This window comes from Neoarius graeffei, chromosome 11 (assembly GCF_027579695.1).
Source record: "Neoarius graeffei isolate fNeoGra1 chromosome 11, fNeoGra1.pri, whole genome shotgun sequence".
NCBI classification, from domain to species: domain Eukaryota; kingdom Metazoa; phylum Chordata; class Actinopteri; order Siluriformes; family Ariidae; genus Neoarius; species Neoarius graeffei.
The window spans coordinates 52,854,259-52,879,706 of NC_083579.1; the positions used below are offsets into that span (position 1 = coordinate 52,854,259).

The 25,448-nt window shown below is 42.2% G+C and overlaps 1 protein-coding gene across 3 annotated transcripts in view; it reads left to right on the forward strand.

Moving 5' to 3' along the window:
• stard9 (StAR-related lipid transfer (START) domain containing 9) overlaps positions 1 to 25,448 on the forward strand; it is an 82,290-nt gene that overhangs the window by 41,367 nt on the left and 15,475 nt on the right. For all 3 annotated transcript variants that reach the window (XM_060934184.1, XM_060934185.1, XM_060934186.1), the window contains exons 4-21: positions 9,476 to 9,592; positions 9,702 to 9,734; positions 9,831 to 9,889; positions 10,025 to 10,137; positions 14,417 to 14,559; positions 15,698 to 15,765; positions 17,601 to 17,698; positions 17,787 to 17,987; positions 19,501 to 19,598; positions 19,699 to 19,776; positions 19,864 to 19,941; positions 20,029 to 20,208; positions 22,065 to 22,119; positions 22,232 to 22,357; positions 22,993 to 23,075; positions 23,299 to 23,360; positions 23,606 to 23,778; positions 24,955 to 25,423. In XM_060934184.1, coding sequence (XP_060790167.1) covers positions 9,476 to 9,592; positions 9,702 to 9,734; positions 9,831 to 9,889; positions 10,025 to 10,137; positions 14,417 to 14,559; positions 15,698 to 15,765; positions 17,601 to 17,698; positions 17,787 to 17,987; positions 19,501 to 19,598; positions 19,699 to 19,776; positions 19,864 to 19,941; positions 20,029 to 20,208; positions 22,065 to 22,119; positions 22,232 to 22,357; positions 22,993 to 23,075; positions 23,299 to 23,360; positions 23,606 to 23,778; positions 24,955 to 25,423 — 2,234 coding nt within the window. The remainder of the gene's footprint in view (positions 1 to 9,475; positions 9,593 to 9,701; positions 9,735 to 9,830; positions 9,890 to 10,024; positions 10,138 to 14,416; positions 14,560 to 15,697; positions 15,766 to 17,600; positions 17,699 to 17,786; positions 17,988 to 19,500; positions 19,599 to 19,698; positions 19,777 to 19,863; positions 19,942 to 20,028; positions 20,209 to 22,064; positions 22,120 to 22,231; positions 22,358 to 22,992; positions 23,076 to 23,298; positions 23,361 to 23,605; positions 23,779 to 24,954; positions 25,424 to 25,448) is intronic.

The window sequence follows — 25,448 nt, forward strand, 5'->3', positions numbered from 1 at the left end:
AGGTAGAGACAGATCAAAACTTCTCTCTCTGTCTCTGAGTGCACACACAATGTTGGAAGTGTAGAAATTTCTCATTTATGACACTAAATGAAATAATCACTCGCCTAATGGAGTTAAATTTGATTAAAATGTGGCAATATCAGTTTTGACATTACGATATCCATACGTAATTCCATAACATATTGAAATATATCTATAATGTTTTGCGTATATTTATTTAATAATAAACTAGTAATTGAACACTGGCAGCAGATTCAACACCAGTTTCCCCTGTTGACTTGTGAGAGTCCCTCGGAGGCACATGCGCATTCTGTGAGGGAGTCGCTCTTTGTTTTGAAAGAGTGGTCCAGGGCTCTTGTAAATTCAGAGCGAACTAAAGGACTACTTTGGCTACGATGTTGTTCAGGAAAACCACGTTAGCTTAACGATCGATCTTAGGAGGTAATTAAAGACTCTCTTGGCCTTAAGAGGTTTTCAGGAAACCCACCCCCAGGTCAGTCTCATCTCATCTCATCTCATCTCATCTCATCTCATTATCTCTAGCCGCTTTATCCTGTTCTACAGGGTCGCAGGCAAGCTGGAGCCTATCCCAGCTGACTACGGGCGAAAGGCAGGGTACACCCTGGACAAGTCGCCAGGTCATCACAGGGCTGACACATAGACACAGACAACCATTCACACTCACATTCACACCTACGGTCAATTTAGAGTCACCAGTTAACCTAACCTGCATGTCTTTGGACTGTGGGGGAAACCGGAGCACCCGGAGGAAACCCACGCGGACACGGGGAGAGCATGCAAACTCCGCACACAAAGGCCCTCGCCGGCCACGGGGCTCGAACCCAGACCTTCTTGCTGTGAGGTGAAAGCGCTAACCACTACACCACCGTGCCGCCCCCCCAGGTCAGTATTGTTAGGAAATAGCTGAAGCTTGTGATGTGGCTGTTTGCATTGTTGAGATACTGCACTACAGTATATGGCCAAAAGTCTGTGGACAGCTAACCATTGCACCACTATGTGCTTTCTGAACATCCCATTCCTGATTTGTCCCCTCTTTACTGTTATAATAATCTCCACTCTTCTGAGAAGGCTTTGCACTAGATTTTTGGAGCGTGGCTATAGGGATTTGCTCAGATGAGGCGGCCTGGGGTACAGTTGGCATTCCAGTTCATCCCAAAGGTGGTCAGTGGGGTTAAAGTCAGGCCACTCACATTCTTCTACTCTAACCTTGGCAAACCATGTCTTTTGTGGACCTCGCTTTGTACACAGGGACATTGTTATGCTGAAGCAGCTTTGGACCTCTTAGGCTACATCCACACAACGGCAATGAGATTTTATTAAAAAAAATATCGCGTCCACATGGGCAACGGATCAGTAAAATATCAGGTACATATGGCAATGCAACGCTTGCTGAAAACGATGCAATACACATGCCACACCTCTACGTGCGCTGTAAGACGGTCCCATCGGAGACACCAGAACAATAGAAGAAGTAGGACGCATGCGCATAAACCCCTTCCTCTACCCGGCGTGAGGTACTCACAGGAACAAACACACAACAACAAGAAGAAGATGGCTGCGACTACGCGAGGAAATCGTGCCTTCTGTGTGTACAAGTTAGTTTTATTAGTGTGCATAGTTTTATATAACTTAATTTTCTTATTGTGTGTGAACATTTTGAAAAGCATTTTTATATAATTTATATAACTTTTAATATTGTGTGTGAACATTTTGAAAAGCAGTCTTATCCAATAAAAAAAAGAAATGGTTCAGTTACTTGTTTATTTAAAAGAAAAGCTGTATACAAAAGTGAATGCAATGCAGTGGTTCATACAAAACAGCGAGAGTGCTGCTTGTTCTAGTCATGTGGTTGTGACATCATCGTAAACAAATCCGTTCTACTCATCCAGACGACTTCGCAACGGCGCCGTTGCCAGATTTTTCCACTCTGGAACCCGTTCTCAAAAAATATCGTTTTGGGGCACCCAAAACGCCGGTGCCGTGTGGACGCCAGGCCAAAACGATAAACAATTTTATCAGATTCACCTGAATCCGTTGCCATGTGGACAGCCTCTTAGTTCCAGTGAAGAGAAATTGTAATGCTCCAGCACACAATGACATCCTGGACAGTTGTGTGCTTTCAACTTTGTGGCAACAGTTTTGTCAAGAACCTCATATAGGTGTGATGGTCCAGTGTCTACGATCTTTTGGCCATATAGTGTACGGCAGAGGTCACCAACCCGTCGATCGCGATCGACTGGTCGATCTCGGAGACTTTCCCACTGTACGGTATATTACAGTCCAGTCCTTGGTGCTTAAGTTGAACTGATATGAAGCTGTAACTCACATTACCCAGCCAGCAAGTTTCTTCTTGAGGAATTGTAACTGGTTTGACTTTTTATTGAAAGTGGTTCAATATCTTAAAATCACCAGATTGTCAGATATAATCATCTACAGTCTCCATTTGGCCTACTATTTTGACACACTGTTTTTAATTATAGTATGCAGTTTGGGATGAAACCATCACAAACTATAAATGTTATGGAGACAGATCTGCGCTCTCAGTTTCATTTAATCATGTATTGCATGATATTTTCCATATAGCTCTCAGGCAAACTGTCTTGTGTGAGGGCACATGTTCTCCTGACACCATAACCTCATCAGAACATGTGCAATATATGCCTCCCTAGCTCTGGCTCAGAAAATAAGCTTCCACTGACGTATTAGGTTGTGGTTCAGCAGACTTCAGTTGCTTTTCTGCAAGAAATCACTAATGAGGAGTTTCATAGGGCTTGCTTTTGGGTTGACCACATGAACCAGTCCCCCCTCTACAGTCCACCATAAACACTGATTAAAGAGCTTTTCCTAAAGTGGACTTATTACACATGTATAATAGGCACTTTTTCTCTCCCCTGCTTTTTTTCTTCTTGATTTTTCTGTGACTTTATAAGCCTTGCTTTATAAACCTGTTCAGTCTGCTGTACATAAACTCAAGCTACTTTACTGTTGTGTTTGCTGTGTATTCTGGAATGGCAACTTTTGCTGAACATATAAGGTCATTAGACCATTTGGATGGAGCACTGGATTGATTGAAGGGTCTTTCCTTTTATGACTAGACCAAACCTCTTGATTTTTCACTTCCCCTTCAAAATATTTATTGCCATCTGATTAACACTCGCTGCCTATTGGTTTGAGCATGAGGCTGGGGTAAAAAAACAACAACAACAAATGACCAACTAAGGATTGTGTTTGTGTGCTGTTGGTTTTAAATGGATTTCCGTCAGGAACAAATGCATACACACAATCACAGGCTCCCGAGAGCTGTGAACTTCCTGTTGATGGCTGCATTTAATCTTTCCTGGCTTGTTTTTTGATGCACTGCTGCCTGCATATTTGACTCCTTAGTGAACTTCACTATTTCTTTTGCTTCACAGACTCAACTTTACTTTAATTGAATCTCAGTTACAAACACATTGGAGGATGTTGTTCCCCTGCAGGGCATGCTGTATTAATAGTGGTATAATGATGGCAAGTGGCAGGAATAGAGCAGCCTGGGTAAACAGAGATATCCTGAATATGATACACTGGAATATACAGAGCCTAGGGATGTAATTGGATATGAATACAGGATTCTGAATCAACATGTGTTCTGAACAGATAAAAATGCAAACGAGAATAGGTGCACTATTCTGTTTTTTATTCCCTCTTTTTTTTTAAGCAATACGGCCTTTCGATTTCATAAAATTGGTGAAATTTGGTTCCCTCTGAAATTTGGTCATTGCGATACATGTTTATTTTTGTAATATCTTTAAAAAAAACCAGGCCATTCTGTGGCTGGGAAGTTATTTAATTTGAAGAGATTCCTTAGCAAATAATGCGCATGAAATCACTTGCTTCGCGCAGTCAAGCAGACAGAGGAAGTCCGTGTGCACATACGCACGCTTACCTGAGTCGTCGTCGTCTTCATCTTTCGGGTTTTACGGCAGCTGGCATCCACAGTGTTGCATTACTGCCATCTACAGGTTTACCTTGACCGTGTACTGACACTTACATCATTTTGTCACTAAACGAACAGCTGATCACACCGAGGCGCTCACTCACTGCCAATATTTATTAGTTTGGTCCTGCGTTTCCTTTCCTTCGCAATATAGCATCTTTTCTTCTCACTTTCCGTTACTGTAGTTGGTCTTCCACTTTTCATTCGCACACTCACTCATTGTTCTCTCCTGTTTCAAATTTGTATCCCACAATGCCTTGCGCGACCGGGGAAGCCCCACCACGTTATGCATGACGTAGTATCTTGAATTAGGTCACAGTGAGGCAAGGAAAAAATGGCGGAGAATTTAGGCCCACGGGGCTCTAAATTAATTAATTGTTCTTTTAGGGAAAAAAAGTAATAAAATCGGAAGTCTGTGATTCGAATTCAGTAGCTTTCAGTCCACTAAAAAAATAATTGGGTGTCAGGGAAAATTCTTTTTACAGCCTAAATGTGAGAAATCTGAAAGGCAGTCTACCTTTAAAGCTTGCAAGAAGTGTTCTTAGGGCATCTAGTTGTGACGAGAGGAGTGCATCAGGACTAGGATCTCACAGGAAGCAATTTAAAAAAAACAAAGCATTTATTATACATTTATAACTTTCATTCACTTATCCTTAGTAACTGGTCAGGGTTGCTGATATATTAGGTTACTAATATATAATAATAAAAAAATAATAATAATACCAAGGCAAACAGAATTAAAAACAGTTCCCCAAACACTCTAGTTAAGATCAAATCAAATCAAGTTTATTTGTATAGCGCTTTTAACAATAAACATTGTCGCAAAGCAGCTTTACAGAATTTGAACGGCTTAAAACATGAGCTAATTTTATCCCTAATCTATCCCCAATAAGCAAGCCTGTGGCGACGGTGGCAAGGAAAAACTCCCTCAGACGACATGAGGAAGAAACCTCGAGAGGAACCAGACTCAAAAGGGAACCCATCCTCATTTGGGCAACAACAGACAGCCTGACTGTAATATTAACAGTTTTAACAGGTATAACCCTCAACTGTCCTCATGGGGCCGTCCTTCACAGGAGCGATGCGATAAAACTCCGACCAGACACAGGGCACCAGGATGGATCAAGCAGGTCCGAGGGGCAAAAGAGGCCAGCATCTCAATCCCAGGATCAACATGTAACTCAGAGGGACAGATTGGGGGGGGGAGAGAAAGAAAACACGTTGTTAGGTATGCCCTAAAAATGACAAGTATTAAATGTGTGTGGTAGGCTCGCAGAGACGAGAGTCTTTACATCAGGCATAACACACAACAATGGCATGTTAATATGGTAAAATATATCATGACCTGCTCTGGCTGGATGCTTGATTGGGTGATGGGAGCACACTCCTCAGCAATGATGAGATGCAGATGGGACCCTTAGGGCTGGCCAAGACAATTCAGTTACATTTCACCGGGTCTGGGACATGCGACAGAATGTCTGACGGCCGATTCCCTGCAGGCTACGATAGCCAGTCGAGGTCTCCACCCTCTCCACCAAAAGATTTCCTGTTGACTCCATGTAACTCAGAGGGACAGATTTGGGGTGGGGGGGAAGGGAAAGAAAACACAGGTGGTTAGGTATGCCCAGTGTCACCTGAAAAGACCAATTATGAACTCAAATGATGTAGGTGAACCAGCATTCACAGACGGTGTTGACGATGCTACGTATGTTTTTTTTTTTTTCTTTTCTCAACAAGAAAAAAGGGAAAAACCTCTTCTGTTTATACAGATACAGGTATCTGGAACACAAACCAGAGCAGAGTGTGTTAGATTCACAAAGCGATTGAGTCTTTTTGTGCTGTGACAGTAAAACCTGTAAGTGACCTTAACTCAGTGAAGTGTGGTTTTTAAACAAGCTCCTCACTGACTCCTCTGCCTTAAGAAATCAAGCTCAGGCTAATTAAGTGAAAAGTGGACAGGAGTGCCAGCACTCTTTTGAAAACTGCTGCTGTTCCACTCTTCCTGTAGATTGCATGCCAATTATCCCCTATTCAGAATGCCCACTAGGAGGGTGGAAACTGCTAGATCTGCCTTACAGTAGCTGTGGAGTAACTTTTTTTTTTTTTCTTAATTTTGCTGACTCACAGCTTTCACAGAGGGCAGATTTGTCCGTCTTACTTAAACCCTCACACACCTTTTGTACACAGCAGGGCAGATGAGGAGCTGTTTGAGGTTGAGAGGTGTGCCGAATGCAAGCTCTCTCCACTGTACAGTTATGAGTGTGGTCACTTGTATCATACCGTAGCTGTCAGTATGCTACTGGAGCTTGGCTGGCATGTAGACAAGGGCATTTGTAGTGTCACTATTGTAAAATTGCACCAAGTCAATATTTGTTCTATGAAATGGCATAAAAAGCATTTGGTTTTGTCCTCTTGCTTTGAACTATATAACTTTCCCACTGCACATAAATGGTCTATTCAGTCTTCTTAAAATCAAAGGGTGTTTAAAAATGTTCTCCATTTAAGTTGATTACTTCAAGCTTGCATGTTCTAGAGAATATCCACATGGATTTGATGGTTTGTTTGGGGTTTTTTTGTCCCTGAAATGCAGATGTTAAATCTGACATGGAAAGCTACCCACCTTTCTCAGTACATGTCCTACGAAGGCCAAATGCTGTGTGTGCAGAGAATGTGCTGTTTATGTGTGTGTGTGTGTGTGTGTGTGTGTGTGTGTGTGTGTGTGTGTGTGTGTGTGTGTGTGAGTGAGAGAGAGAAGGACACGTCCTTGACTCTCCTGCTGCTTTCTCAATAAGGAGAGTGAAAAAGAAAACACATGGACCAGCTTGAGTTCAGGACCTCCACATGCTCATACCAACACCCTCAGAACCATTTATTTTCCACCCTCTTTGCTCCTGTTCTCTTTCTTTGCCTGCTTTCACGCTTTACTGTGTTCCAGGCGCCGATGACTTTCAACAGCGTTTTATGACCCGTTCAGGTATTTTGCCAGAAGACTTTAGAGCTTGTGGCCTAAATGTCAATACAGCGTGAGAGACTGGTGCACATGGGTGGCACAGGGTGGCTGGAAATGCCTCGCCACTCCAATTATCAGCCCAATTTTGATTTCAGATCACATCTCTAATACGCACTTGCAATTCATGGAGACTTAAGTAATTGTATCTAGTTCACAACTGTCACTGTAGCTGTGGATATTTTTTCCCTATTTTAACTACAGGATATCTGAAGCCAATACAGTCATGTCAGCAAAGACATTCTGCAAATGAATTGTTGTCCTATACTTCATAAATTGTGTTCTGGGGAAATTGTGAAAATACAGTGGCCCCTGCAAACTGCTCCACTTGGCCTACATCTACTTTTTAGAGCTTCATGTCATTTTATTATCCACCGCTGGCCGAAAGGCCCGAAGGGGGATTATGCCGTGGCGATTTCCATCCGTCCATTCCAGGAAGGGTGCTCACCTTCTGAAATCAACTCCTCTCACAATTTTTGGAGGAATTTCATGAAACTTGGCAGGATTCTTTGTTATATGTTGATAATACGCATATTGTAATTTCATTCAATTCAGTCAAATTTTACCAGAGTTACAGCCCTTGATTAACAAAATTATAATTTGCCAATTTCACGAGAGTGTGTTTTCCTTCTGAAATCAACTTCTCTCACAATTTTTGGAGGAATTTCATGAAACTTGACAAGAGGACTTGTAATATGTCATTAGTACAGATATTGTTATTTTGTTCAATTCAGTCGCATTTTACCAGAGTTGTGGCCCTTGATTAACAACCTTGTACTTTCACAATTTCATGAAGGTGTGCTTGCCTTCCGACATCAACTCCTCTCACAATTTTTGGCCGAATTTCTCGAAGCTTGGCAAAAGGCCTTGTTATATGACAGTAATACGCATATTGCGATTTAATTTCGTTTGTGAAAATTTTACCAGAGTTTTGACCCTTGATTAAATAACTTGTACTTTGACAATTTCATGAGGGTGTACGTTCTTCTGAAATCAATTCCTCTCACAATTTGTGGAGGAATTTCACCAAACTTCACAAAAGGCTTTATTATATAACAGTTATACACTTATCAGGCTGGAAAAGGTTACAAAACCATGTCTAAAGAGTTTGGACTCCACCAATCCACAGTCAGACAGATTGTGTACAAATGGAGGAAATTGAAGACCATTGTTACCCTCCCCAGCAGTGGTCGACCAACAAAGATCACTCCAAAAGCACGTCATGTAATAGTCGGCGAGGTCACAAAGGACCCCAGGGTAACTTCTAAGCAACTGAATGCCTCTCTCACATTGGCTAATGTTAATGTTCATGAGTCCACCATCAGGAGAACACTGAACAATAATGGTGTGCATGGCAGGGTTGCAAGGAGAAAGCCACTGCTCTCCAAAAAGAACATTGCTGCTCATCTGCAGTTTGCTAAAGATCACATGGACAAGCTAGAAGGCTATTGGAAAAATGTTTTGTGGATGGATGAGACCAAAATAGAACTTTTTGGTTTAAATGAGAAGCGTTATGTTTGGAGAAAGGAAAACACTGCATTCCAGCATAAGAACCTTATCCCATCTGTGAAACATGGTGGTGGTAGTATCATGGTTTGGGCCTGTATTGCTACGTCTGGGCCAGGACAGCTTGCCATCATTGATGGAACAATGAATTCTGAATTATACCAGTGAATTCTAAAGGAAAATGTCAGGACATCTGTCCATGAACTGAATCTCAAGAGAAGCTGGGTCATACAGCAAGCCAACGACCCTAAGCACACAAGTCGTTCTACCAAAGAATGGTTAAAGAAGAATAAAGTTAATGTTTTGGAATGGCCAAGTCAAAGTCCTGACCTTAATCCAATCGAAATTTTGTGGAAGCAGTTCATGTGAGGAAACCCACTAACATCCCAGAGTTGAAGCTGTTCTGTACGGAGGAATCGGCTAAAATTCCTCCAAGCCGGTGTGCAGGACTGATCAACAGTTATCGGAAACGTTTAGTTGCAGTTATTGCTGCACAAGGGGCTCACACCAGATACTGAAAGCAAAGGTTCACATACTTTTGCCACTCCCAGATATGTAATATTGGCTCATTTTCCTCAATAAATAAATGACCAAGTATAATATTTTTTGTCTCATTTGTTTAACTGGGTTCTCTTTATCTACTTTTAGGACTTGTGTGAAAATCTGATGATGTTTTAGGTCATATTTATGCAGAAATATAGAAAATTCTAAAGGGTTCACAAACTTTCAAGCACCACTGTAAATAGAGATTATAAAGTTTGTGCAATGAGTCAAATGATAAAGAAATCAGATGCAGTCACTGTTTTTTTTTTTTTACATCTCATAGAACTCAAAATACAAAAGTGTGAAGTAACTGCGCATGAGGAGACCATTATTTGTCAGCAATTATTTGCAGTTTGCTTGGCCAATCAAAACGGTGTAAAAAATAATTTGAATGATAAATGAGTCTTTGTCTATTTTTGTAGGTGTTCCAGGATCTGGGTATGTGTGTGTTGGCTGGAGCAGCTGAAGGCTACAATGTTTGTCTCTTTGCTTATGGACAGACAGGCTCAGGGAAGACCTACACCATGATGGGCAATCCAGTGAGTAACCCAGTGCAGGCTTTGCCTAACACACAACTATGATAAGTGACCTTATATATATATTGCATACCGGTAAATGTAATCACTTCACCCCTTCTTTGTTATGCAGGATTCTATTGGATTGACACCAAGGATCTGTCAAGTAAGTTTCTGACATGAAGTGTAATATTTTGCAATCATCACTTTTGGGTCATGCAGAAGATTTTCATCAGTGGTGCCTTCCTTTCTATAATTTCAGGGGCTGTTTCGATCTGGTACAGACTCTCCTAATGGACAGAACTGTAGGGTTGAAGTTAGGTCAGAGAGCACTGCACACATATGTTTGTGTATTTATGTCCTATGTATGACCCAGATGTAGGTTATGCACTCTTTGTTTCGACATGAAAGTTGTTGTAAAGAGATTATTAGTTTCCCCTCCCTCTCCTTCTCCAGTTTCTTAGAGATCTACAACGAGCGAGTACGTGATCTGCTGAGAGGGACGGACCAGAAAAAGCCAGCGGCCCTGCGTGTGAGGGAACACCCAGAAAAAGGGCCGTATGTGCAGGGTAAGGGTTCTGTGAAACCCAGCTGTTTAGATTTAAACTGAAATAGGAATTAGAATAATTTTGTTAACACAACCTGAAGAAAATCACAAACCAACAGTGTTCTGTTTACAACTGGTATTATTAAAGAGCAGTGCTTTGGCCCGACTTCAACTTCCCTTTCTTTTTTTGTCCCGGGTCCAACATCCAGTCATTGTGTATATCAGGAGAAAGCCCTGAATAGCAAAGGAAATGACCTCATTTTTCTGTGGCTGTAAAAAGCCCAGTGGAATACATACACAGTTCACATCAATCTCTGGCTCTCGCGCTCAGTAAAGTTCTATTAATAATATAGGGTAAGTTTTCTGGACATATTTGTGTTAAATAATGCTGCAAAAGGATAATTATGATAAGATTTACACAGGTAAAGCATTCTCTGTTTAGAGATACCTGTCTATGGGAGTGTCGTCACAATGCATGGCCATCACACAAAAAATTCTATGCATACATACATATGAATATAAACAGATTTTAAAAAAATGCTTAAAGCTAGACGGCCTTTTGATTTCATAAAATCGGTGAAATTTAGTTCCCTCTGAAATTTGGTCATTGTGATATATGGTTATTTCTGTAATAGCTATCTACAAAAAACAACCAACCAACCAACCAACCAAAAAAAAAAAAAACAGGCCATTCTGTGGCTGGAAAGTTATTTAATTTGTGGGGATTAAAGCTAATAATGTGCACGAAATCGGTCGCTTCGCGCAGTCAAGCAGACAGAGGAAGTCCGTGTGCGCATGCGAAGATTTACCTTATCCTTCTTCTTTTGGGTTTTACGGTAGCCGCCATCTACCTTGACCGTGCACTGACAGTTACATCATTCTGTCGCTAAACGAACAGCTGATCACACCGAGGTGCTCGCTGACCGCAAATATTTATTAGTTTGGTTCTGCATTTCCTTTCCTTCGCAACATAACGTCTTTTCTTCTCGCTTTCCGTTACTGTAGTCAGTCTTTCACGTTTCATTCGCACACTCACGTCCTCCATTTTTCTCTCCTGTTTCAAATTTGTATCCCATAATGCCTTGCGGGGCGGCACGGTGGTGTAGTGGTTACCGCTGTCGCCTCACAGCAAGAAGGTCCAGGTTCGAGCCCCGTGGCCGGCGAGGGCCTTTCTGTGTGGAGTTTGCATGTTCTCCCCGTGTCCGCGTGGGTTTCCTCCGGGTGCTCCGGTTTCCCCCACAGTCCAAAGACATGCAGGTTAGGTTAACTGGTGACTCTAAATTGACCGTAGGTGTGAATGTGAGTGTGAATGGTTGTCTGTGTCTATGTGTCAGCCCTGTGATGACCTGGCGACTTGTCCAGGGTGTACCCCGCCTTTCGCCCGTAGTCAGCTGGGATAGGCTCCAGCTTGCCTGCGACCCTGTAGAACAGGATAAAGCAGCTAGAGATAATGAGATGAGATGAGATAATGCCTTGCGTGAACAGGGAAAGCTCACCACATTATGCATGACGCAGTATCTTGAATTGGGTCATGGTGAAGCAGGAAAAAATAGCAGAGAATTTAGGGCCACGTAGCCTTAAATTCATTAATTGTTCTATTTTAAAAAAAACTAATAAAATTGGAAGTCTGTGATTTGAATTCAGTAGCTTTCGGTCCACTCAACAAAAATAATAATTGGGTCAGGGAAAATTCTTTTTATGACCTACCTATTATTGAAAAATCTGAAAGGCCGTCTACCTTTAATCATAACTGCTTGTTGTATTGCTTGTGATTACACAAGTTACATGAGATAATTAGTAGGTTATATGCTGATAACATGAATATAGGTTATATCTACATTATTTGGCCAGAAGTGTGGGGACACCTGACCATCAAACCCATGTGTGAGCCTTCCCTAAACAAACTGTTGCAACCGTTGGAAGCAAATATTTGTCTAGAATGAATCTGCATGCTTTAGCATTACAATTTACCCCTTTGTACAAAGAGGTCCATGAAGACATGGTGTTCCAAGGTTGGAGTGGAAGAACTCAAGTAGCCTGCACAGAGTCCTGACCTCAATCCTACCGAACACCTTTGGGATGAACTGGAATGCCGACTTCGTGCCAGGCCTCCGTGCTCGATATCAGTGCCTGACCTCATTAATGCTCTTGTGGCTGAATGGGCAAATCCCTGTAGTCACACACCAAAATACCACTTCTATATCTATTATTGTAGATAAATTATGGCATAATCTTTCCAGATGCATACACACACAGTTCATAAAAATTACTGCAATGACTGATTCAGTCAGGACTAAAATCTCAGATACTCCAGTAATAATTACATTACTTCACCTCTCCATGTAAAAGTAATCTAGTCCAAATAGGGCTTTAGCTGAAATTATTCACTCCATTATTTAAAGGGATAGTTCGGGATTTTTGACATGAATCTGTACGGCATCCCCATCAATAGTGTCGTGCAAACACACTGACTTACCCCTGACAGCATCCTGTGAGTCCAGTTCTTGTCCAGTTTTGGTCCAGACGAAAGAAAACGTTTTTCGTCTCAAAACAGTATGTGTTCAAAAGAGTGATATATTTGCATCACAAAACCGTTGCCAAATAAAAAGTCAGACCTCGAAATCGCTTGGCACTATTTTCTCTCCCTCGGTATCACTGCGCGCTGTCATGTTGACATCTGCGCAGGAATCAACACCTTTCCCATTGTTTGGCAGTGATTAGGAGTTCAGATCAGCGGCGCTAACAAGCTAATTTGAGAGCAAGAACAGCGACAAATTTATCACCTTCTATAACCTATACAATAATATGTGAAAATGGTGCGCACTTGCGACTATCCAGGCTGTAGCAACAAAGATGTGGCTGAATCTCCGCACACATTTCACCGTCGTAGTCAGACATGTCGCTAACTTTGCTAGCAGTAAACAATGTAGTGATGTGTTGGTCGCGAACGATCCGGTTCAAAGAGCTGGCTCTTTGAAGTGAACGACGGGAGCCGGCTCTTCGGTGGGAGCCGAGTTGGGGAGCCGAATTATTTTTTTGTCCTTAGGTGCCTCAGAGAGAGAGAGACAGAGTTCAGCTCAGCTGAAGGATGATTTGTCTATTTGACAACCATGATCATTGTTTTGTTGCCGTGAATTCCTAAAGCTCATGATATAAATTGTCGCTCATAAATTGACAGGTTCGGTCGGCAACCGCCTTGGCATGGCCAGATTAATCTGCAGTATACAACGAGACAGCAGTCATTATAACAGGAGCATATTTGCTGTTCCAGCGGCTTCTCATTACTGGTGGAAGAGTGCGGCACTTTTTTCTCTTTTTATATGCGCTCAAGATGCCACATATTTTGTTGCACATTGTTCTGTGTTTGTTAAAATAATTTCCAACTTTGCTTCATAGTTTCTTAGGCCTGATTTACACTTAATAATTTATTTTGTGGCATTTTGTTCAAGGTCGAGTGTGAAATAAAGCCATAAAGGATAAACAGTTGATGTCTTCTGTGTATTTTATATTGGTAATATAACACAGTTTTGCATTATGTTTGTGAGAAAATAATTTATTAATTGGTAAGTAAGTTTTATTTCTATAGCTAGAACATTGTTACACTGCTATACTTTACAAAGCTTTACAATGGCTACAAAAACTAAAAAATAAAATGGAAAACATCCTATTGATAAAATATAAATAATAATGTAATTAATTAACTAGTTAATTGCAGCAATTAAATCAAAAATAAAATCTCAGGAGCCGTTTGGGAGCCAAAAGAGCCGGCTCCTTATAGTAAGAAGAGCCAAAAGAGCCGGCTCCCGAAAAAGAGCCGAAATTCCCATCACTAAAACAATGAATGAAACAGCCGTGGCTGTCACCTGGCGGCAGCGCGCAGTGATAAGAAGGGAGAGAAAATAGTGCCAAGCGATTTCGAGGTCTGACTTTTTATTTGGCAACGGTTTTGTGATGCAAATATATCACTCTTTTGAACACATACTGTTTTGAGACGAAAAACGTTTTACTTTCGTGACCCCAACAAGCTTGCCGGACTACTTTCGTCTGGACCAAAACTGGACTCACAGGATGCTGTCAGGGGTAAGGTCAGTGTGTTTGCACGACACTATTGATGGGGATGCCATACAGATTCATGTCAAAAATCCCGAACTATCCTTTTAAGGACTGTACAAATTCCTGGCTGATCTGTTAAGTGTTTTTCATTGGCAGAGGACTGTCTTTGAAAGTAGAACAAAGTTGTCTTGTATGTACGTATAAAAAATATGATTAAGATTTTTTTTAATACATTGTGTGTGCTCCAGGTCTTACTCAGCATGTGGTGGAGGATTACAAGCAGGCAGCAGATCTGCTGGAAGAGGGCATCACTAACCGCATCACAGCTGCCACACATGTTCACGATGCTAGCAGCCGATCGCATGCCATTTTTAGCATCCAGTACACACAGGTCTTAATTTTACATCTATTCAACATCCTGTTAGTATTATGACCAGTAAGATTCTGTCGCAATACAGATGATACCAATGGTTTTTTATGTTGCTATTCGACTGAACAGTGAGGTAGCCTGCTTGATTCAAAGGTCAAAGTCCTTCCCGCACCATTCATGGCGCGTTTGGCGGCACCGATCTCCGTTTCGTAGCCCTTGGCCTCTCTCCTGTATTACATAGCTAGGGTTACAGTGGGGGGCTGGTCCTCTGGTAACCGTGAGAGTTTGACTCCCCACTCGCATCTATATTGCAGTGTGCCTTGCCAGAAGGCATCATTTTTATGATGGTCTGTGGTATGACCTGACCATGAGTAGAACTCATGAGCTCCTGATCGAGAGGTGGACACGCTAACCACTAGGCCACTCGCTGGTTGGTTACCTGTGTCCAATTACCATCACATAGTAGCACCTGTGAAAGTAGGAGGGGCTTTCTAGAGCTTGTAAGGTGATGCCATCATTTCCCAATCAGTGCTAGATTTAACAGTACACTAATTACAGTAGCAACAATGGAGGAGCTTTACTTTTGAATTACTAGGCATTTGCTTTAATATGGATGCCACTCACCAAATGGAAATTTCTGAAATGGAAAGCTTTCTGTTGTCTTCAGTGATTAATATATCGGACACTACAAATACTGTTAGTCTGGTGGAAAAATGATCCTAACTAGCTAGTGCTTTGGGTTTTTTCCTTCTCCCAAAATACTGCCGTTCTGACTGGTGGTACTGCTTTACTGAGTGTTGCTTTGGTATTTTCTGACAAATTTAGTTGGTTCAGTTTCTCAAAAGATAAAGAAATTAGCAATTTAACCCCGCCATGACCCTAACAAGAATAAAGCAGTTACTGAAGATGAATGAATGAAAGAAAGAAATGCATCACTAACACTGTGAGAGCAAGCGACATGTCTATACAACCAGGCCAGTAAATATAATGACGGTGTACATGGGAACACAGTTACCGGAGGAGTACTTATTTATTATCCATTTAATTGACGTGAATAAACTGTCAGTAATTTTTTTTTGTAATGGCTTCTGCATATCATCTGCTGCTTTGAAATACGAATTGCACTCTTATATTGTTTTGGATAAACTGACTTTTGTAGGCGATACTAGAGAATAACCTTCCATCTGAAATTGTGAGCAAGATCAACTTAGTGGACCTGGCTGGCAGGTTGGTGATTTTTTTTTCCTTCTTCTGTATAGCTGCTTAAAGAGCTTTTAACCCCCTTAATCTTTAAGTCTTACCCCGTGTCGGAAATCACTCCCTACTCACTATATAGTGGACTATATAGTGAGGTCGCCATTTTGTAGTGCTGTCCGAATGTATAGTGAGAATTATTACACCCTATATAGTGCACGCAAAGTATCCCACAATGCGTCACGAAAAGTAGTGTACAACCGATGGTCACTAACCAAGTAATATATCCCATCATGCATTGCGGTCACACTGAAAGAAATCAAATCAAAAGCCTCAAATTTGATTTAATAAAAGGCAGCGGCAAAGAAGAAAGTATTCAACCTTGATTTAAAAGAACTGAAAGATGCAGCAGATACAAAGTACTTTGTATTGATTAATGTGGGACATACGCTCAGTATCATATGGATTTATCACAAAAATACAGGCATGTATTTATTATTTTGAAAACCCACCAGCCGACTGATCTGGCACGTTTTAATTGTGCGACAGTAATGACGTAAATAACAGCGCGGGGGAATCGTGTCCGAAAGTGTGTTTTTCATTTTATCAATGAGCTCACTATATAGTCCTCTATATAGTATTTCTCTATATAGACCCCTTTCACTGACGTCACCCGAAACCAGAAGTAAACAGACCCTGCGCCATTTTGGAAGACCAACAAACTCGTGATTAGGGGGGAAATAACAGCAGCGGTATGTGAACCCACGAGAATAAAGTGGAGTGGCAAACGACTTAAACAAACAAATCTGAGCTGTTTTATTTATGATTTATTGGCCCAACAGTAGACTTGAAAGAAACCTGTGTGAGACTTGGCAAAAAAACTGTGGATATAATGGATAAGTCTGTGCATGATCTGCGGACACTTTGAGGTAAGCAAATGCAAGAAATTCAGATTTAAAACATGCTAAATTGGCCCCAAGTTGATAACTGTATGAGGAGCAAGCCTCCCAGACTTCTACAATTTAATAATAATAATAATAATTTAGGATGGTTTGGGGCTTGCTCGCTGTTGCCAGGTTGGTTGTTGAGTAGCCTGACTGTTTTTTTTTTTTTTTTCTTGCGTGTGGTATCATTGTTGACGCGAGGTTGTTTTTTGAACATGCCAATGCGGACACGATTTCCCCTGATGAGTTATGACTTCAGACGCGATGCGTGTGTGGAGGTGTGGAGTCCGCGTGATATGTGCGTAAGATAGGCTTCTCATGTGTTTGGAGATCTGCGCTCTGAGACAAGCGCAAGGCTTCTCATGTGTTTGGAGATCCGCGCTCCGAGACAAGCGCAAGCGCCGCCCCCCCCCCCGCAAGGGAAAAAAGGGACCCCCCGAAAATATCGGCATAGTTCGAACACTGAGTGTAGGCACTGGGTGTAAACAACAAATAGTTTACAATGTCTGGGTAGAAAACAGATGGCAGAATTGGTGTCAGGTCCTCCTTATGTTTCCATTCTCCCTTGCCACGAGTCTTATCATATGGGTCAAACCCATCAATCACAGCCAGTTTCTCCACATACCGTGCCCTTTCTGCAGCTGGTAATGTACTCACATAACCCGAATTATCATCCATCGTGTCACTTTACTCTTGCTCGTACTTTGTTTTATATTGTGAGTGCGTGTACTTGGTCTTCCAATATGGCGCCTAACAAAATCTCGCGGCGCGGTGACGTCACGTGAAAGGGGTCTATAGTGAGTAGGGAGTAGTGAACTAGTGAGTGAAGTTCTTGCCATAACTCTGACTATGATCAGATTGCCCCCTAGTGGAGCTGCTTGGTTATTTTGCATTCATACAGTTTTTGTGCTTGTTGTCTATCAGTGAGAGAGCGGACCCTAATTACTGCCGAGATCGTATTACTGAAGGAGCCAACATCAACAAATCTCTAGTTACTCTGGGAATCGTCATATCTGCTCTTGGTATGGGACATTTGAGCAATATTCTTCTCAATACGCTTCTGTCTATTATCGTTTTTATTGTTTTGGCTTTTTTCCTGTCTTCCCCTAGCTCAGAACTCTCAGATGTGCAGTAGCAGTCAGAGCATTAACAGCATGCTGAGTGAGGGGGAGACCAGCACGGTCGGCAGCCAGTCCAGCTCCCTGTCCAGCAGCAGTCGGAGACACTGCTTCATCCCCTACAGAGACTCCGTCCTCACCTGGCTCCTCAAAGACAGCCTGGGTGGCAACTCCAAAACCATAATGCTTGCAAGTGAGTCTGTTTATGGGTAATAATGGTTAATTACAAATTATTATACCACAGCACTGTTGCATTCTTGAATCTGATTAATCCTTGTTTCTAACATTTCTATAATAACACAGCTGTAATTCAAGTCACAGGTTTATATTAATTCTAATACATTACTCTTTATATAGTAACAGGTAATTCCAGGAACTTGAATTGCGGGTGAACATGATCTAAGGCTGATAATTTAGAAAGTGTTATTTAACAAAGCAAAATGTACAGTCGTTGATATTGTGATGTTTTCTCGAAAAAGATATTTACTTAATATGTTTGTAACAGAGGGGCAGCACGGTGGTGTAGTGGTTAGCACTGTCGCCTCACAGCAAGAAGGTCCTGGGTTCGAGCCCAGTGGCCGGCGAGGGCCTTTCTGTGTGGAGTTTGCATGCCCTCCCCGTGTCCGCGTGGGTTTCCTCCGGGTGCTCCGGTTTCCCCCACAGTCCAAAGACATGCAGGTTAGGCTAATTGGTGGCTCTAAATTGACCGTAGGCGTGAATGTGAGCGTGAATGGTTGTCTGTGTCTATGTGTCAGCCCTGCGATGACCTGGCGACTTGTCCAGGGTGTACCCCGCCTTTCGCCCATAGTCAGCTGGGATAGGCTCCAGCTTGCCTGTGACCCTGTAGGACAGGATAAGTGGCTACAGATAATGGATGGATGGATGGATGGATGGATGTTTGTAACAGCAAGTTTTCTGCCATTGGAGAATCTTTAGGACAGAGGACTTTTTGGTTTCTAAGTAACGTGACACTGCGTTTTTATTTTTTGTTTTATTAATTTCAAGAAAGAGAGGGGGACAAAGAGGTTGGTGAGGGAGCAAATGTTTGTAGATGCTATTACGGAAGTGATAACAGGTCTTGAAGGTTTTCAATATTAAATGTAACTATAAATAGTTAAAAGCACAGGTCAAGCATTAATAAATAAATAAATAAATAAGAAATGGTTGACAAAGTGCCATGGTATAAGAGTAATAAAACATTTCAAGACTTGTAGAAAATGATCACCTCTGGGGTGGTGACATCATCACACCAGCACTGATTATTTTCCAAGAACAGCATCTCATCTCATCTCATTATCTCTAGCCGCTTTATCCTGTTCTACAGGGTCGCAGGCAAGCTGGAGCCTATCCCAGCTGACTACGGGCGAAAGGCGGGGTACACCCTGGACAAGTCGCCAGGTCATCACAGGGCTGACACATAGACACAGACAACCATTCACACTCACATTCACACCTACGGTCAATTTAGAGTCACCAGTTAACCTAACCTGCATGTCTTTGGACTGTGGGGGAAACCAGAGCACCCGGAGGAAACCCACGCGGACACGGGGAGAACATGCAAACTCCGCACAGAAAGGCCCTCGCCAGCCATGGGGCTCGAACCCGGACCTTCTTGCTGTGAGGCGACAGCGCTAACCGCTACACCACCGTGCCGCCCCAAGAACAGCATATCCCTTCAAAATTTTCTGTCTTTCTCTTCCTTACAGCAATCTCGCCTTCTTGCAGCAGCTACAATGAGACTCTCAGCACCCTCCGCTATGCTGCTCACGCCAAGAACATTGTCAACAAGCCAAGAGTTAATGAGGTGCGTTTGTGAATGAGTGTTTCTACCATTCTGTAATTTCTATCGTTCACCGATGATGATAAAAACGAGACCTCTTTATGTTGTTCTGTTTAATTCTCAGGATGCCAGTGTGAGGCTGATCAGGGAGCTTCGTGAAGAGATCGATCGACTGAAGAGCATGCTGCTGAGCTTCTCTATGGTAATTAGCGTCTCTTAGAAAATGCTCCCAGCACAGATAGCAGAAGTGACAGCTCACACACACATTGTTTTTGCTGACTGTGTACAGCAGAGAAACCCCAGCCCATCTCTGAGTGATGAGAGAGACAACAGCCTTTCAGACATAGTACTGCAGAATGAACTCAAGGTTTGAAAACCATCTGCTTGTTCTTTTAGGCTCAGCATTATAATAATCTCTGAAACCCACTGACATTATTTCTGCTCTCACGTCCAGGTGGAACAGCTTACTAAAGACTGGTCAGAGAGTTGGCGGGATAAGCGAGCTCTTCTAGAGCAGTACAGTGTGGACATTAACCAGGACAGAGCAGGAGTTCAGATACAGTCTCTCCGACCCCACCTCATCTCCCTGGAACCGGACGTCCTGAGCACAGGAGTCACCATTTACCACCTCCGGGTACTGACCTTATTGGTGCTCAGTTTCTCTTCAGTTCAGGCTCTTGAGATTGGACCTGTCTAACATTAGCATATTTCGTATACACTCTGCTGTATTAAAATAGTCTGCTTTCTAACTAATAACTCTTTCTTTTGTTCAGATTCTCCTTTTGTCATCCTTTTTTCTTACGCTTGTTCTCTCTGCAATATATTTTGAGATGCCTGCTACAGTCAGGTAAAGCAGCTCTGCTTGTCTGCACTAGCTTAATTCCTTCTTCAAATTTTCCCTTTTCACCCTTTCCTTAATGTGTGCGATTGAGGTGAGGTTTAGCTGAGGCTTTATTTCAGAAGTTTTTGGACTTTATCAGCCATAACTTCCTACTTTGGCCACTTTCTGAAAGGGAAACCATAAAAATTCTCCTGCATGCCTTTGAAGTCTGTAGTTACAAAGGGATCAGGACACTTCGTCCAATGACCATTTTGTCCAATGCCATTTCGTCCAATAGTGTAGTTACAAAGGGATCAGGACAATTCGTCCAGTGTCATTTCATCCAATGACCATTTTATCCAATGCCAATGCCATTTCGTCCAGTAGTTGAGACATTTCGTCCAATACTTGAGACATTTCATCCAAAGCCTTTTTCATATGTATTATCAATTATTTTATATGTGGTGATAATATGTGGCAACAAGATCAAGATATAAACAAACCATAATTCATTTAAGGGAGTGCATTAAGCAGGTTTATGAGTGCGTCTCCCCGTAATAAATGGAAACATGCCTAATGATAGTGAGGTGACACTATGTGCGACAAATTGCTGTATATTTTTAAACCAATCCTAAAGAAGAATTCTCAATAGAATTTGACTGAAGCGGAAAACATTTTTGTAAAGCAAACGAGCGACCCTTACCATCACAGGCTGCTCTCTGAGCTTTGAGTCCAGTGAAGCCATTTAATTCATCATATAGCCAGTCTGGGCGGCACGGTGGTGTAGTGGTTAGCGCTGTCGCCTCACAGCAAGAAGGTCCTGGGTTCGAGCCCCGGGGCCGGCGAGGGCCTTTCTGTGTGGAGTTTGCATGTTCTCCCCGTGTCCGCGTGGGTTTCCTCCGGGTGCTCCGGTTTCCCCCACAGTCCAAAGACATGCAGGTTAGGTTAACTGGTGACTCTAAATTGACCGTAGGTGTGAATGTGAGTGTGAATGGTTGTCTGTGTCTATGTGTCAGCCCTGTGATGACCTGGCGACTTGTCCAGGGTGTACCCCGCCTTTCGCCCGTAGTCAGCTGGGATAGGCTCCAGCTTGCCTGCGACCCTGTAGAAGGATAAAGCGGCTAGAGATAATGAGATGAGATGAGATATAGCCAGTCTTAATAAGGCGCCCCCACGGTCCGGAGCGCGCCCAAGAGTCCTGTACGAGGAAGGAGTTTTTGTTGAATGTTTCTTGGATTTTACATGAATACTAGGTAGGAACCCATCGTTTTGAACACACTCGCTGAGAAAGGCGAGTCTGGGGCGATCTTTATTCGCCATTAGATTTCACAGCTCGCATTTGGCGAGTGGTGGGTGGTTAAACTCCATGCTGCAAAAATGCGTTTTGCTTTTGTCAAATTTTGTTGAGAATTCCTCCTTTTCTCAAGCAAACAAATACCTGAAATATAAAACAATTGATAGTGTGTATGAGAAAGGCTTTGGATGAAATATCTTAACTATTGGACGAAATGATCGTTGGACGGAGCATCCCGTATCCGTTACAGAACCTAAACCTGTACCAGGATGGGTGTTATGACGCACATTTGTAATGGGCACAGCCAACAATGCTCTTCTCTGATTAATATTTTGTTATGTGCTTATTAACTCTCTTCCCTCTGTATGTGTTACAGGAAGGAATCACCAGAATTGGACCTCAGGATCCAAATAAAGAAGAACCCCATATTGGTAACTATTTTCATATATCTCTATAGACTAATCATTTTATTTTATACTAATAGTATCAGATTATGAAAAGAGGACTACTTTGTGTATAATCTGTTGCTGTGTAATGTCTTAGTCATGCCAGAGGGTTCTGTATGTGAAATTGAGAATCAGAATGGAGTTGTTACCCTCAAACCCCTACCACACACAGCCTGCATGATCAATGATCGAGAGGTCACTGAACCCTGTCGCCTCGCACAAGGTAATTTATACTACAGTATATTGTAATGAATTTGTGGCAGTTACAATGAATAGACAGTGGAGAATACGAACACATAAGTGTAAAGGCCAATTTATGCTGACAACCCAGTCCTCGCAGATGGCATCTCCGTAGCCCCCCCCCTTCACAGACGCTCTGCGCGCACCTCCCAAAAATTGTGACCACCGCAGAAGCCTCGCAGACAGCGTCGCAGACAAGAGGGCTCTGATTGGTCCACTCTACATCCGCTGTACACGCACTTCCGCTTCCCTACTTTCCCGGTTTGGTTTGTTTTCACGACCGCCATTTTTAAAAACACGAGCGAAGATGGAGCAGCACGAAGAGCGGTTGATCGAGGAAGTGAGGAAGTACGTACATCTATACGACTCCAGTTCTAGTCATTATAAGTAACCAGAGGATAAACACTCCATTAACCACACCCACCAACTACTCCTAGCGATTTCGCGACTTCGTGCCCCCTTGCGTTGTGGCAGTGAATAACATCACGCACGCCTATTACTCCCCGCTCAACGATAAATTACAACTGTCTGCGAAAAGCTATCTGCGAAAGCCTTGTCGCAAGAGCATGCAGAGGCCCTAAGAGTTTGACTGTTGTAATGGTTATGTGCTCGTTTTAGGTGCAGTGATAACATTAGGAAGACATCACAAGTTCCGGTTTAACCACCCTGCAGAGGCAGCAGTTCTGAGGGAGAGGAGACGTGTACGTTCACATACTACATTCTCTATCAGTCTACACAAGAATAATACGAAGTGCTTTTAAGATCAGAACTCTTATTTATTTGCATGTAATTTCTTTAACACCCATGGATAAGAAAACAAAAATCAAATTACTTCAGGTGCTTCCTCTCATTACATAATACAAATGGTACATTCGAAAATTATATTTTGAAAATCTCAAATCTTGCTTTTTTTTTTTTTAACAGGTCGTTGACGGTGGTCCACTTTTTAGCTCATCTGAGCTGAATGCTCTCACTCCTAACTCAAGGTGAAAAGTTTTTTTTTCCCTGTGGTTTATATTTGTTGTGCTAGTAGCTGTAAATGTTGGACTAATAATGAGGTCTCTAGAGCGTTGTTATCTTGTTTTTGCCGGATTGACTTCATGTTGCTTGGTTACTCAAAGATGCTAAATTGTTGGCAAAGCGCATTTACCAAGCCAGTTGACTAATTGTTCTAGATTTCTGTGTTCTGATGTGGAAACGTTAGTATCGTTTTATATCTCCTTGTGTTCAGGGCAGAGGAAGTAGGCAGTCAGGAAGGCAGTGACAGATTAGCTCCCTGGCAGAGGCTGGAGGAGCATCAGCGCTACGTGGAATGTCTGCGCGAGGAGATCCTGGTGGAACAGAGAAGGGCTGAGAAAGACTTGGAAAGAGAGCAGGCCCATCTTCGAAAGCAACGCTCTGAGAGTGAGTTATTTGCTTAATTCCTGGTGTGTAAAAAGCCTGTAGGCAAGGCAGATTGCTTCTTTATTTGTTGATTTATGAATTTAAACTGTGGGGTTGAAAAAGTCTAAGTGCACTATTGAAAATGAATACTTTTAACTCCAAATTATATCATCAACAGTAACTTGAGCGAAAAGTAGAATGTATGATCTAGAAATATTTACAGTATATGATTTTCTTAGGATTTGATATTCCCCTTTTGCTTTAACCTCCTAAGGCCCAAGCTGTTTTTTTGCATGCATTTTTTATTTCTCTTTGCTATTTGGGCTTATTAGAACCTGATTAGAATAAAAACTAAGCATCATCTTTTGATAAGATGTACTTTTAGAGAAAAAGTATGTCCACATATGTGGATTCTTGTTCCGAATTTCTAAAAAGTGCTGTCCACACATGTGACCGCTAAGCCCTAGGAGGTTAAAGACAGCGCATTCAAGCTACTACGGCCTCCACAAGTTGATGACCAGATCAAATCACTGGTGCGCATGCTTCAGTGGAAGGAATAGGACTCAAGAAAAATCTGACCTTTTGTACAAAAGGATTAACATGGTCAATATCACAAATTTGCTTGCATTTAAATAGTGAATATTCAGAATCTTGAATATTCAGTACGTTGAATCTAAGAAATATATCTTACTTCATAAGCCATGGCCTAAAGGTTAGCGAAGCAGCTTTGGAACCAAAAGGTTGCTGGTTCGGTTCCCTGCACTAGCTGGAATGGCTGAAGTACCCTTAAGCAAGGCATCTAACCCCTACTGCTGCCCACTGCTGTGGGTATGTCAGGGTCCTGTTGTACATTGCTCTGGGTAAGAGCGTCTGCTAAATGCCTGTAATATAATGTAAAGTAAATGACAGACTTGTCTCCTGCTTGTTATCAAAGGTGATCTTGTCAATAGTACAGCTATTTTATAGAAAGAAATAAAACTAAATTATTGTATTATAATCACAGTGACGATTATAACAACAGTTCATATTAGATTTCATTTACATTTATATTTACAGCGTGTAGCAGATGCTCTTATCCAGAGCAACTTAGAGAAATGTTTTGTAGTCTCTATCAAAAGCACATGCTCATGCTAGTTCACAAGGGTAGGAACTAAGACGACATTAATATTGAAACTATACCTTTCATGCATCTTACAGTCCAGCAGTGGATCTTGAATGAAAAGCAGCGTCTTGCTGCCATCAGGGAGAAGGGAAAGCTTGACTCAGGGGTACAGACAGATGCGATTCCTCTGCCTGCACTGGCTGGCATTAATGAGAACGAGAGCAGCAGTGAAGCAGTGCGTCCGTCACTAATTGTGGGTAATAGGAAACGGGTGGTGCAAGAAGAGCTCCTCAAACACCATGCGCTCCGAAGAAATGAGAATCGCATTCGCCGAAAAAGACTGCGCTACCAGCTGGAAAGAATTGCTCGCAAGCGACACCTGCTAGAGGCAAAGCAAGAGCTTCAAAGACTGGAGACTGCCCTTTCACTCAGGGTTGATGGACCCTTGTCTCCTGATCTTGCGTCTCTTTCAAAGCGTAGAGGATGTCCAATGGTCTTGCGAAGGCATTCTTTTTCTGTTGACCTTTTGTCTCGACTTTACCCTCAACATACACCCATTTTCAGGTTAGTAAAATCCACTTAATTTGGT